The 15,251-nt window shown below is 39.6% G+C and overlaps 1 protein-coding gene across 1 annotated transcript in view; it reads right to left on the bottom strand.

The window, feature by feature from the left end:
- Positions 1-15,251, bottom strand: part of Crb1 (crumbs cell polarity complex component 1) — a 205,588-nt gene that overhangs the window by 46,611 nt on the left and 143,726 nt on the right. The window contains exon 6 of the mRNA XM_057769142.1: positions 3,050-4,006. Within this exon, the coding sequence (XP_057625125.1) occupies positions 3,050-4,006 (957 nt within the window). The remainder of the gene's footprint in view (positions 1-3,049; positions 4,007-15,251) is intronic.

The raw sequence follows: 15,251 nt of genomic DNA, 5'->3' as shown, positions 1-15,251 counted from the left end.
CAGAGGAAGGACTTGACTATGGGCATGGAAGATGTGATTCTAATACATCTTGCTGACATGTTCTAAAGATGTATGGATGAAAAAATGATTCGACAAATTTTAATGATTGACGAGTATAGGATGAAATTTAATGAGTAAAGAGGAGGCATTTGTATTTAAACATGACTCATCAGTTTAGGGTGGAAAAAAGAGGACGCCACAGCCTCACAAATGACAATGACTGACAAAAGACAATGTGTAAACAATGTGCCACACAGTTAATACGATGCTAATATGGCCAATGATGGCATATTATATAGAAAGATGAAAGTTATGAACCCATGACTCTGTGTCACCAAGCACATTTAGAAAGAAGCAAAGGAATAGCAAAAAGAGAAAGCAGCTGATGAAGTCTCAACGCCATGTCACATAGAGGCACTAGAGGAAAGTACTATGTGTTGGATGATGGGAGTGGTTGCTGGGTATGAAATAGTTTTCTTCAGATATTTAGGAATCTCCAAAAAAGATGGTAATCCTTAAGTGAGAACACCCCCAGTGAAAATTGTGTGAGAAAATAAAAGCTTTGGGTAAATCACAGCCCAGATAAATGGAAAGAAATACCTGTTTGGAAATTTGGGGTGAGATGGAATGATGAATTCTGTGTTCCTAAAGTAGATTCAAAGCAGAGGTTTGCATAAGAAATTCAGCTACTGAATGAAGCCCTGTCAAACCTAAAAGAGGAAGGTTAAATAGCCACATATTGCTTTTTAAAAATAGATACTTTCCAAATAAAGCAAGAGGTGTGTGATACACTCCTACGGAACAACATCCCAGAATCCCTGTTCTGACACATAACACAATACATATGATGTTAACACTTCCGGCAGGTCAGGGCCCCATGCAAACCTTCTCAAAATTCCCTAGTGGGGCATACATGATTTTTGAGATCAGCTTCAAGATATTGTCAACCTTTCCACCTTGTGTGTTACCCAAAGAAGCAAACCCTCTACCCAGCCTGTCTTCTTCTTTCATTGTATTTGCCAGTGGTAAACATTGTCCCAAAATCATTATTTGGAGAGTGGAGAGGTGGCTCATATGGTTAAGAACACTTGCTGCCCTTGTAGAGGACCCACGTTTGGTCCCCAGTACCCACATCAGGCAGTTCAAAACCGTCTTTAACTCCTGTTGCAGGGAATCTTCAGACCTCAACAGGCACCTGCACTAATGTGGTACCTATAAGTACACACCCAGACCCACACAATACACAGAAAATAAAACAGTAAAATAAATCTTTAAAATTCATTATTTGGGTGGCTCGCTCTCCAGATTTTTAGTGTGTCTCATATAGCAGATAGACTCTAAGTTCTCATTTGTGCTCTTAAGCATTTTTGTGTGTCTGTGTGAAAGAAATAAAATACAGAAAACATTCTCTCATAGATCCTAGCAAATAAAAAAATACTTTAACTTCATGGTTCAGAGATGATATGAAAAATATACTTCCCTTTAAACTTTTCTCAAAAACTTCCAGAAAGAATTGGTTTTATGTAATTCTTGTGCTATAATCTTTTGATGCCAAACATAGGGTTAAACAGTTTCTTATAGTATGCGAATAGAGGATATAATCACATTCAGTGTGAGTAGAGGGGTATAATCAGACTATGGGAAACATGGAGAGTGTAGCCAAATCAGGAATCTGGTTTTAAAAGTTCATTATTTTCCAAGTTAGAATAAAAAGATAAAGAAAACCAGAGCCCACTGGATTGGCATCTCTCGAGTCTGTTTCCTAGGACAGTCAGCATGCCCACGGTCAGCGTTAACCTCACGGGTCACCGCATCTGGAAGCCAGTCAAAATGAGCCCGCATCTGTTTGTTATTTTGTATATGTAGTAAAAATATTGCCTTGGGTCAATTAGATTTTTCTTCAAAAAGTGGACCATTTCCTCGGCATAATTTCACCTTTTCTCCTTGAAAAAGAATCACAAAACAACTTGCCACGCCGTTTAAAATATTACGTAGAGCATCACATGCCATGCCTCATTGCCCAACAGCTCCGTGATTGTAATGAATATTGTGGTGAGGGGCAAACCCGCGAAGGGTTTCTAATAACTCTTAGCCATTGAACATGGTGTAGGGGATAGGCTACGGCTGGTTTTCATTTGACTTCATATAAGACAGAGAAGACCATTTACCAGATGCTGTCCTACTTGGACTTATTCTGAAATGTTAGAGTAAATTGCAGCCGAACTTCAAAGCAGTCTGTTGGGCTCCCCCTCAGACCTCTCAATACATGATGATGATGATGATGATAATAATAATAATAATAAAAGCGAGCAGATATGTATTGACTGCTATCCATGGCACTCTTTGGAGTGGTGCTGGAAGTAAAGGATTTGAAATATACTTCCAACTGATATGCTAGAGGAATAGGGTCGATTTGTATATACTAACTCCTGGATTTTACTGATAATACATGTCATGCCTTCTTTCCGTCTCTCCTGAAGACGTCTATCTGCTCTGTACAGTAAGACCTTGGAAGAGGTACTGTTGAATAGAACTGAAGGTTTGTCAATCATAAGAACGATTTTTAAAGAATGCAAATTGCACAGAGAGAAAGCAAGGAAATGGTTGTTCACCGAGACTCTGCCAAGCACAGGATACAGTACTACTATGTGGCTCTAATATTTTGTGTCTCAAGCTCCCATTTCTCCAGAAAGATCACATCTTATTCAAATAAGATTTCCCATACATTTGTGATATACAACAAATGGCAAAGCTCTAAGGGCATTTTACCAACCAGAAGAAATGCCATTTCAATATGAGCTATTAGCTTATTGTAAATTATTATTACTATTGTTACTATTTTACTTTTCAGCCCAAGTAAAGCTTAGCTGTCCCCTGAAACCTCCCAATTATTACATGTCACTGCTGTCTCCTTTTGTCTCTTAGTGAGCAAGCATCGGCATAGGTCCTGAGGGCTCCTTCTGTTTTGTAACAAGATGTCACTGCCTGGGCGTTTCTGAGCTGGCTCTGCTCTGAGGCACAGTGCTCCAGGGCACCCCAACCCTCTCACCTCTCAGGCAGTTGGAGCCTGCATAGGGCCTGTCACATTCACACTGATAACCCTGCCACAAGTTGATGCAGCGTCCTCTGTTTTGACAAGGTTGACTTTCACACCAGTCCTTCCTCATGCAGCCTGCTTTGACGTTTAGTGACAAGCTAGACGAAATGTTCTCCAGAGTAACGTGATTCAAATCAAATTGAATATCTTGGAGACAGCCTACAAAGGAAGGGGTGGATGGCGCATTATAGATGTTAAGCACAGACACACTGTTGCTGGTCGCTCCCACTGGTAAGCCTCCCAAAAAAGCGTTCTGAAAAGCGCATAGCAATTGATGATTCTCTACTGGGGAAGAAGTCTTAGTGGTGCATTGCCCCTTGCAGGAGCTGCCAATCAAGGCTAGGGTTACAGTTTCTGCAAATGTTACTTCTACCAAATGCCATTCTCCATCACTTGTGTTGTGGGAAATATATAGAATCACCGTTGTCTGGTTCTGGACTTGGATTGATAAGTGAACACAGCCATTTAGCAACTCCAGTTTCATAGACATATCCGTGTTGCCTCGGAAAAGAAGAAGTGTGTTTGGCTGAACAGTCCGAAACTGCAAGGATATGTTACATTCCGGCTGGATGGTTGCGTGTGAGCCACTTGTGAGCCACAGGAAACTGTTGCTCTCAAAAGAAAGCGTGGTGTCAGCTTCACACAGTGACCCTGCATAGCCAGGAGCACACTGGCAGGTGAATCCATGCTGGTCATTTTCAAAGTGAGGGATGCATTTTCCGTTGTTGAGACACTGGTGATGATGGCAGCCTAGGAGAGCTTCAGAACAGTTTTCTCCTCCATAAAATGTCCTAGAAAGGTCATCAAAGGGGCAATGGCAGGTGTAATTCCCAGGCAGATTCTCACAAATACCACCATTTTGGCAAGGGTTTGGCAGACATTCATCCACGTCTTCTTCACAGTGGATTCCTGTTCAATAATAAACAATAGGTTAAATGTCTACACACTCACATAGACACATGCAACCAAATCATTAATAAATAGGTCAGAGGTATTCACACTCACATAGACACATATAATCTAATCATCAATGGAAGCTTATAATTAAGAAGTTCAGATCAAGTTCAGGGTTATAACTGTGACGGAGTAAAATGTAATTCTTGAGGAAAACTAGAAATCTGTTCTATGATTCTACCCATGCTGTGAAAAGAGCAGTCACGACAGACTAGAGTTCTTCTAGAAATAGAACATTTGTCAGTTTCGGCAGTCACGTTACCATTGTCAACATACATATGGTACTAGCAGGAAAGCAAAACAAAGAGAGGGAAGCTCCGGCCTTGGCAATGATCCTAGAGTTAAAAATGGTTAATTCCTGGATGGTTTTTTCAGTTCCTGTTCATCCTATTAGTTTCCTCTCCTTGATGAGGAGAGAATGATTGCTGTTTCTCTTGTTGTACCTTCCTATAACCCCGAGGACCAAAGTTTGCTGGACATCTTTGATAATGAAGTTCCTCAGTCAGATGAAAGGGCCCATTCTTCTTCCTGCATTCTTATATGAAACAAGACATCTATTCTACAACAAGTTCCCGCTGATAATTTTTATTTCACTTTCATAAAATCTTGTTCTTGACTTCAAGAAAAATAGAACACTATCCATAAAAGAACTACTAGATCTATTTTAATCAAGCTAGCAAGAATAGGACATCATGTTTATCAGTTTTTGTCAATGTGGCACAAGCTAGGGTCACATGGAAAGAAGGAATTGCATTTGAGGAATTGCCTCCATCAGGATGACCTGTAGGCAAGTCTGTGGGCAAGGCGTTTTCTTGGTTAACAGTTCAAGCAGGAGGGCCCAGTACAATGTAGTTGTACCATTCTTTGGCAGGTGCTCTTGGGTGCTATAAGGAAGCAGGCTGAGCAAGCCATGAAGAGCAAGTCAGCAAGCAGCCCCCGCCTCCTCCCGCGTCTGCTTGGGTTCCTGCCTCCATGTTCCTGATTTGAGCTCCTGCCCTGACTTCCCTCAATGAGGGACAATCATCTATAAGTCAAAATAAACACTTTCCTCCTCAACTTTGCTTTTGGTGAGTATTTTATCTCTGTTGCAGACATCAAGCTAGGACAGACTGTTTTTAGGAATGGCTGTAAATACAAATGAGCAAAACCAAAACGACGCATGTAGAAGACTGTATAATTCTCCCCAGTACCTTCACCCACACTGGGTTTCTGTTCACAATCATCTGCAGTTTGCTAGGCACATGTTCTTAGCTCCTTTTTCAGAAGAAATTGACATTTAGCAAGTCCAACATCTATGTTCTAAAATATTTCTACAGCCTGACACCAAATCATGCTTTTAAATTCAGTCTGAAACTGTCTTAACTGCTAATTGTATGTTTCTAGACATTCTGGATACTAATATTTTATTTGTTCTGTCCTTCAAATGGACAGGTCTTGAAATAATATAAAGTAAATATGAGAATTACCGGGTATTAGTGTAGAATCTCATTAGACTCTAAATTCCACTAGGGAAAGAAAGTGTGTTTTATTCATTAATCAGAGTCTAAGCCTCAATTTAATACTTGGCTCATATCTGAAATTCCCAAAAATCCCTAAAACTAAAGATTCATTTGACAATAAATCTTTTAAATGAATTAATTAATGATTTTCCTAAAGTAACAAATATTTTATAAATGATTAAATCTTGCCCAAATCCTAAAGTATACTTTTTATGTATGCTTACTAATTTAGGAAATGACAGTTCTTCACAACCCACCAGCACTTACGCACCAGACATTTAGGTACTTAACTGGAAGGTTTCCATTATACTTATATTTTATCTTACTCAGACAGCTTTCACAGAGGCTCTGTTAATTAAAAAATATTTTAAGTTCTGTGAGAATGGTGAGGTACTATAATTTTAATTAAAATCTCCCACCATGCCGGCACAGTGTTGAGGGCACATCTTACAAACGCTCCATGGATAGAAAGAGTGGAGCTGGATGGGACTGATCTGTTTTATGGGTTTAGAGAATGAATGGAACATTAAAAGCAAAGATGAACTATAAACGAGTATTTTAAAGAAATTTTAACTCCATCAGGTGTCTGAATTTTTGTATTAGAAGAAATTTTCCACAAATTTGATTTCAACACATTTGAGAAAGAAACCAGCAAGTATTTCACCAAGAGAAATTTCTTTTTTTTTAAAAGATTTATTTATTATGTATACAACATTCTGCCTCGATGTATGCCCGCGCACCAGAGGAGGGCGCCAGATCTCAGCACAGATGGTTGTGAGTCACCATGTGGTCGCTGGGAATTGAACTCAGGACCTCTGGAAGAGCAGCCAGTGCTCTTAACCTCTGAGCCATCTCTCCAGCCCCACCAAGAGAAATTTCTGTCAGGCTTGGTAGGACATATTCCTAATCTTAGCGTTTAGGAGGTTGAGGCAAGCTTGGGTTACACAGTGAGAGCCAGGACAGTCTCAGCTACACAAAAAGATCCTAGACAGACAATAGACACAAACAAGAAATTTCTTTATGGATACACAACTTCAGATTAGCTCCCAAGAACCTTTATCTAGCCTAGAAATTCATCTAGACTCTGAAAAACCTGAAGCTGATTATTACAATCGTCTGCATTTTAATTTCTCCTAGAATTTAGTTTAGCACCTACCATAAAACATCTTAACAATTAATGAAACATTCAATTTTCAACTCTTTAAAATTTACAAAGTGCTGTTCTGTGTATTACTCTGACAGAATATTGCAGGAAGTGGACAGATATGGAAGCCGAAGGCCATGCTTTGCTGTCATTACCATATAAGGATATGGCATTTATGAAAACACATTGCACACAGCAGCCTTCCAATGGCTTCAGATAATCTGTAAAGAGCAACTCAGACACCACCAGACCATGTTTAGAAAAGCTCTAGCGAGGGCTTTAAATCACAGATAGTGAACAAATAAATAAAGAAATGGTAATGTCATGTAGACCATGCATGAAGTCATGTAGATAGCATGAAATGACAACGAGGTCTTCTTGAGCTTAATGAAGGCAAAACAAATATGTGGAAACAAACCGGCAGTGTGAGCAATTGCACACCAGTGTGGCAGCCCTGGGGAGATCCCAGGAAATTGCACAGGCAAAAGCGACAGCAGCCTCACTTCAGGATGGCCTAGAAAGTTTTAGGGAACTAAGGTGGAATCCACACTTCAAATATAAATCAGAGTGACCAAAGAAAAATTATTGTGTGCACAAGTTATCAAAGAAACAAAATACCCTGGATGGAAAATGTGAAGACATTCCTAAGTGGCAATTGTGTTTGGCAAACCCGCTGCCATGGAAGGTTCATGGAGGAAGATCACGTCCAAACACTTAGGCCAGCGCAGTCAGATCACAGAGCTGGAGCTCACAAGGCTTTTATTGTTTTATTTATTTACTTATTTACTTTTGGCAGTGGGAAGCAGTTGGGTAAATGTGGGCTAGAAGACCAATGTGGTCCCTTCCAAAGGTCAGTCCCACAGGGATGAGGGAAGAGAAAGAAACTAGAGACAGGAAGACGCGCCAGGAGTCGTTAAAACTCCACAAGCAAGACCATCTAGGCCCGAAATAGGATGCTTATTTCCCTGAAATTTGAGACACCTTCGTTTGTGTCTGTTTGGGATATTCATACCAATGACAGTGCTTTCTTTATAAATGTTACTGTAGTCCTCATTACACTTAGAATACATAGATAGGATCTTTCACAAAATACCAATAACTTGCCAAAATATATCCCCTATATATATAAAAAATTAGATTTTGCTATTGTTTAAAAAGAAAGGAAGAGAAAGCCTGTCTTGACATTAAAAGTCTCAAAGATACTCAGAATGAAGTAAAAAGAGAATGGTTGCAGGGACGCGTGCTCCCGTCTGTTTAAGATCAGTTCTACAAACATCACACCAAATAAGGTCAGATTATTTGATGGGGTTGGTCAACTAAAAGTGGGGAAAAACACATTGAAAATTCTTTCTCTGGACTTGAGAGATGGCTCAGTGGTTCAGAGCACTGGCTGCTCTTGCTGAGGTGGCTCATAGCTACCTACTGCTGTCTCAGGGAATCTAATGCCTTCTTCTGACTTTCACAGGGACCAGGTACACATGTGGTGAACAGGCATACATGCAAGGCAAACCATTTCATACAGTAAAAGTAAAATAAAAGATAACAAAAATTAAAGAAAATGAAATAGAAAATTCCTTCGCTGGTTAACTCACTGACTGGGCAAAGGATAAGGTCTGCTGTCTATCAAAATAAAAGGATTGGGTGATATTCCTGGGAGTTCACCTGGGAGTCTTTCCATTGGGGTGTTTTAGTAATTACTTGGTTGCTCATAGAAAAGTGTTGATGAATAGTGCAGTTGCTTAAAGTTTAGTTTTAAATCAATTCAGTTAATTAAAATCTTGCTATTTATTTTGTATAAAATTCTAATGTAGCATATTATGCCTCATTTAAAAATAATCATTATAGAAAAATCCCCACCACCTGCTATATTGCAAACATTAACAGAATACATAACATTTGTGAATAGAAAGGGAGTCAGACATGGTGGCACATACCTGTAACCCAAGCCCTTGGAAAGCTGAGTTAGGAGGATCCTGACCTTAAGGACAGTGTGAGCTACATTATGAAACCCTGTTTATATTTATCTATAAAGTGACTTTTGCCATAATTTGCACTGCAAGTCATGTTGCTGATGAAATACATGGTAGAAAAATAATTGCATTTTAATCTATTTTAATTACTTAGTATTTAAATTCAAGAAGTAATTAAATGAAAAAAATCAAAGGGTTGAGGTATGAATAGATCCACTTTCCCTTGCTCAAAGTTCTACTTTTTATATAGCAATAGTATCTGTTATAGCACTAAATATTACTGGTTAAATAAATGCCTTAAAAACTATAGCAACCACACCAAGTATCTTATCTAAATAAAAAGAAGAAAGCAAGTTACCTATAAGCATCACCACGAAAATGTGAAAATATCGTGTCCTGTCTCCAAACATTTTTCTGTAAAAGTGGAAACAGCTAGCCAACCCAAGTCTACTGTTTCTGAGGTCTTTAAGTCTTTCCAAAAGTGTGGGCTTGTGCTTCTGGAGGAGAAGGTGAGGGTTTAGCTTTGACTCGCTCCCCTTGAGTGGATCAGTGGGGCTTAACATAAGACTCTGTTGTGCCACTTACCAAGGCAGCACTGTTGTATTTTTAGATCTGATCCTTGCAAGATGCACAGTGCCTCCCTCCTGTATGTCTCTTTAGTCAATGTTATATGTTCTCCACATTAAGCAACATTATTCTGGAAAATGGGTGAGCTCCATACACACTATGATGCAGAGAAATTCTGATTATGCAAAATCGTTACCTGACTTTATCTTTCTTCCCAGTGCTGTGTTCATCTTTTGTTCGTTTTGTTTCTTTGCGAGACTGGGGCCTTGTTATGTAGCCCTGGTTGGCTCCCAACTTAGGGATCCTCCTGTTATCAGCTTCTGTTACACCTGTTGTTTTGGGGTTTGGTTCAGTCCTTACCACTGAAACAAAACCAGTCCCCTCAAGACAACAGAGGATGATTAAGAAATTTGTGGCGACTCCCAATCTGTTGACTCCAGTAGAGAATGAAAAGGAGAGAAAGATGAAAAGAAGCAGTGGAGGCTTTCCCTGAGACTAACGGGAGCAGCTTGCCCTCCACATCTGAGTGCCACCCCAGGGAATTCTCCCAACTTCACCACATATGAGATCTGTTCTGAATATCTGTAGACTTGTATTGTTGTTGATGAAGGGATACTATGCAGCACCCATCTACCCAGCATTTACATAGTATTAGATATTACCAATAATCTACAGGTGGTTTAAAGCATGCAGAACATCTGGCTGCTGGCAGTTATGCAAGCACCACACTAATTCAAATAAATGACCAGAGCATCTGTGGATTGGGGATCATCACTGGGTGTAGAAGCAATGGTCTGTGGATGCTACAGATGACTGTATTTGTGTGGTGTTCTCAGACTTGAGTTATCACTGTGAGTGAACAACAGCTTTCCTCACAGATCCAAGGTCATCTAACCTAATGAGACAGGATCATTTAAATGTATGTGATACTGACAAATACTAGAGTCACTGGTTCTTAGGTTTCTTTTCTTTTTTTTTTTTTGAATTTCTCTAGTATAGACATAAAGACTGATGGATTCTTCTTATAGACTGTGCTGGCAAAGCAAAGGTTGCAATGATATCCTGAGGCAGTGGGATTTACTGAATGGGTTTAAGATCACCCATGTAACTGAGGCTAGGTAAGCAAGCAATAAGATTGGAAGAAGTGATGCCAAAAACACCACACTAGTGAATCTTTACATTTTTAAAATCCATTCTTACAACTCTTCTCTGTAAATTAACTTGTCTGTCTGGCGTGATGCAGAGGTGTTGGTGAGTGAAATGCCCACAATCAGGCTTCGTGGGTTACTTGCTCAGCCACATTTGTGGTACAGGAGAAAGGTTGGAGTGCTTTCTCTGTGACTCAAACCACTCTGCCTTATGTTTGGGTAACAACTTAACAGGCATCAATTATGGGATTTAAAAACAATTTTGTGGATGCATGTGTGGTTGTGTGGCTATGCTTGTGTTTGCACATGTGTGTACATGTGGAGGCCAGAGGGTAATGTTCAATGTCTTCTTGTACAACTTTTTATCGTATTTTGAGACAGTTTATCACTGAAGCTGCATTTAACTGACCGGGTAGACTGACCGGCCAGAGATCTCTGGGGATCTGCTTGCTTACTACGCCCTGGTACTTGGGTTTCAGATGCACAGCTGTGCCCAGTGGTAGGTTGGGTGCTGGAAACCCAAACTCAGGTTCTCGTCCACCTGCAGTTGGTATGTTATTGACTGAATTACCCCACCCAATTCTGAATAACATACTCTTAAATAAGTTTAACAGCACAAAACAAATACATTCTTACTGGTTATCAAATTTTTATAAAACGAAAACAAACAAACAAAAGATCCAACTCTGATAGGGCTCGTTTATCATTTGACTGTATCTCCTAAAATATCACAGGGTGAAATTTAATCTTCAGGCACATGTTAATGGTATTCAAAGTGGGATCTTGGGAAGTAATCAGCATTAGAAGAGGTCTGGGGCTAGGCTATTCATGATGACTTTCCTAAGAGGGAGAAACCTAAGCTATCACGCTTGTTCTGTGTCATTATAAGATGACCTCACCATGTTACGATGCAATAAGCAAGCCCCAGAATGTGCTAGCGTTGTGGTCTTGACTTCCAAGCCTCCGGAAGTGAAAGAGATAACCTCTTCATTTACTACTCATTCTCAGGCTTTTTGTTGTAGCACTAAAAACAATCAAAAGTCAAACAGCATTCCTAAGACACCCCCCCCCCAAACCAAAAAATCTGACAAAGACAAAGGACAGAGATTTATAAAAGAAAAAACGGATTTTTCCTGGACACACACACACACACGCATGTACACACATGCATGCACACACCCAAATAAGTACCCTATGTATACTTGAGACCACGCACAGAGATAAACCAAATATTGGCAAAGGGATAAAGACAGAAAATGAGAAGTGTGACACAGAATACCCATCATGCTGTAGTGGTTAATCTCAGTTGTCAACTTGATGAAATCCAGAATCGCCTGGAAAAGGACCTCTGGGCATGCCTGTGGGGATTATTAGGATTGGGTTAACAGAGATTGGAAGATGTGCCCACTAGGGTGGCACTGTTCACCGGGTTAGGTTCTTGGACTGTGTGAAAAGGAGAAAGTGACCTCAGCACAAGCATTCACGCTGTTTCCTGATTGTGCATTCAATGAGACCATTGCCTCAAGTGCCTGCTGCCTTGATGCCCCCACTATAAGGGCTCTTCCTCAGGCTGGCAGCAAAACTAACCCTCTACCGATTAAACTGCTCTCGCCAGGGAATTTTCTCACAGTAGTGGAAGAAGTAACTAAGACAGGTCAAACCTTAATTCTTCATATGAACCTATGCTAATTACTCTGTGTAGTGCACATATGGAGAGGCCAATGAATGGGCACAAGACAGTTGGAAGAGAATAGAAGAAGGCTATGGGATAGTCTGGGATGGATACAAGGCAGACAAAGCATGCCCATTCTAGCAGCTAATTACAGAAGTTTTCCACAAGCCGCAGGGAACAGTTACCTGTTTTTCTTGCAAATAGAGATTTTGTGCATTTATTATTGAGCTAGGAAACAGGTGCCTGCACACACACAGAGAAAATTCAGACTCATAAAAGGTATCCGAATATCCTGACGGTGGTGGTATTTTCAGCGTGTCATGCAGCTCTCACAGTGGCTTTGAAATAATGTGACTATATATGCATTTCATATGCAATTACTTATGCACACAGCTTAATTCTTTGCTAGTCTTCCTTCTGGGACATTATTTTATGAGCAGTTTCTGTCTGAATCTGTTAGGAAATAAAATATTTTTTTATCTCTTGATCAGAGTCCTGAGTGTTTTATGTGAAGATTTTCAAGAAATGGGCAGTGTCTGGGACAAAGGAAGGGAAATGTCAGTTTCTCTCTAACTCTAGACCCAATTTTGAATCCAATGTGTCTAAAGACACATAATCCATTAGGAAAGATATTTGAATAGTAAATGTGCTTAAAAGCACATAGTTAGAAGAATATTTGCAAAAATGGGGATGGTTAACCTGAAAGAAGCTAATACCAGAACAAATCAGAGCATCTTCATTTTGCTGCTTAATGTCCACCTGATGAACTTTGATGGTTTATTTGGTTCCACATAAGAACATGGCACCAATGGAAAGATGCCATGGGATGCTATATTTATGTTACTAGGTGTAATCTTCTAGGAGTTGAAGGAAACCGAGCATTGTCAGGTGTCTAGAGAGACAGCAGGTTTCCTGGCAAAATTGTGCAGAATCAGAAAGGAGAGCCGTTCAGTATGGATGTAATACAGTAGAGTCATAAGGGAGGGCAAGAAATGGAGTTCCGTGACCTCTGTTCATTCTTCCAGTCCTTGCATTCTGTCGTAATTTCTGTATGAAGATTAATACATAGGTGGAAATGTGCTGGATATATTAAGATCCTAAAGCACGATTATTTTGCTATAGTTTTTGAAGTGTGTGAGAAGAGACAAGCTATGATTTATATAACAGGCTGCTATAAGCTTTAAGGAAAGGAACTGCCCGAGAACTGTGGTTCTGGATCGTGGGTCATAGATAGCGTTAATGTATGCTTCTTGCTGTAAATGCTGAAGGAAATATAGAAACCATCAACTCCCTGTAGCTAGCACCAAGCCAGATCCAATTGGTTTCACAGTCTGCCTCGCTCCTTGTCTGAGTCTTTTGTTCTCTATTGTGAAACGTCTTCTGGAGAATAAAATGATGTTCTGGCATAAACGATATTTTAAAAATTATAGACATTTAGAGGCTGGAGAGATGAGTCAGTTGTTAATAGCACTAGCCATTCTTGCAGAGGCCCAGGGATTAGTCCTCAGCATCCACAACAGGTTAGGGATATTGGAATTAGGGCCAAAGGATGACAAGATGGCACAGTGGGTAAAAGTGTGTGCTGACCTAGCCTGATTACCTGAGTTCAATCCTTGGGTCTGGCAGCAGATGGAGAAAGATGGAGAAAACTGACTCCCAAAAGTTTTTATATGGCCTCAATACCCATTCCCCAACACTGGTGTGCCTGCAATAACAACCCCCCTTACACACACTCACAAAGAAAGAAAGAAAAAAGAGACAAAGAAAGGAGTGAAGTAATAAATTATTTATAAGTGAAAAAATAAAGTAATAAAAAGTTCAAACCATTATCTGAATAGCACAGGACTAAACAGTAGTATTAGTCATCAAGAACACACACAAACAGCTACATTTTAAGCCAGAAATGCAAAGTAAAATATATATATATATTTATATATAAATATTTTAATATGAGATGGTTAAAGTAAAACACTAAAAAAAAAGTTATGTCAAAGGTTCTTTTCTGTGGGCCACTAAAACTGTAGCGATTCCAGAGGAATGTGGCGCTATTATTGGTGATTTATTCTGTGTCAGATTCCATTTTGTGTACAGACAGAGCCAGGAAGCATTTGTGTCCTTTTATATACTTGCCTTTATTGCCACACTATTTGAAGGTATGATACACACAAATACATTCTCTGGTACAGATATTTGTTCAGAACTATATTGACGCTATTGATGCCCAGATAAAATATACTGAACCCAGGGATTTTATTCAGTCCATTGTGTGAAAATCTGCTATCTTCAGATGGAAGGTAAAAGAGCAGAAAGCTTTGAGTTTTACTTCTACATTGCTCTTGATTTTATCCCTCAAAAGTTATTGTGCCAATCAGTGGATAACAGGTAAGGGATTTTAGTTACTTTATGAACTAACATGTAGAAAGTTCAGCGTGGCCCCTGCTCAGTCCTGTTGATGTTACTTTGAAAGGTAATTTCCGAGAAACTCAACCCAGTTCAACCAGAGCTGTCCTAATGGGCTTTGATCAGTAAATCATCATGGATAGCTCTGCCATTGCTTAGGCCTTTATCCACCTCCTTGTCAAGAGGATGATTAAACACACAAGTTCTGATGGATTACAAAAACATGCTTTGTGTTGGGTTGTATGTACTGCAGTTTCTAGTACTGTTCGCTTCCTCTCGGCCAGAGTAGGAACTGCCCTTACACTCTTCAGTAGTGCTCTTTGTCATTTCTCAAAAATATATTCATGGTTTTGTTCTGCAAAGCTAGGAAAATCATGTCAAAGGCCAAGTGAATTACTGGCCTGGTAGGATCTCCTGGATGCTCATGGCCTTCTACAGTCTGGATGCTCACGGCCTTCTACAGTCTGGCTCTTATTGATATCTCAGCTTTACTTTCTGCTGTCTACTATGTGGGTGGCCTATATACATTTTTTAGCAGAACAAAAATTAAAACATATTCAAAATTTTCTGTGTCTCAAACTACTCAAAAATCCCATATTCCTTTCAAGGCTTGGCTCACCTCATGTTTATCCTTACAGGAATGTCTGCCTTTGTTACAGAACAGGAAAAGCTATAAGCCCAGCACAGACTATATCTTATTGCTCTTTATAGTTGGCTATATGAGTTTTCCTCCTAAAAAAAAAAAAACCCAACTAGCCAAACAAACAAACAAAATACCAAATGTTATCTATAAATCTTAT

The sequence above is a fragment of the Chionomys nivalis genome, chromosome 5 (assembly GCF_950005125.1).
Source record: "Chionomys nivalis chromosome 5, mChiNiv1.1, whole genome shotgun sequence".
Lineage (NCBI taxonomy): Eukaryota > Metazoa > Chordata > Mammalia > Rodentia > Cricetidae > Chionomys > Chionomys nivalis.
Note: the sequence above shows the minus strand (reverse complement) of the source record. Positions and strands in the feature narration are given on the sequence as shown.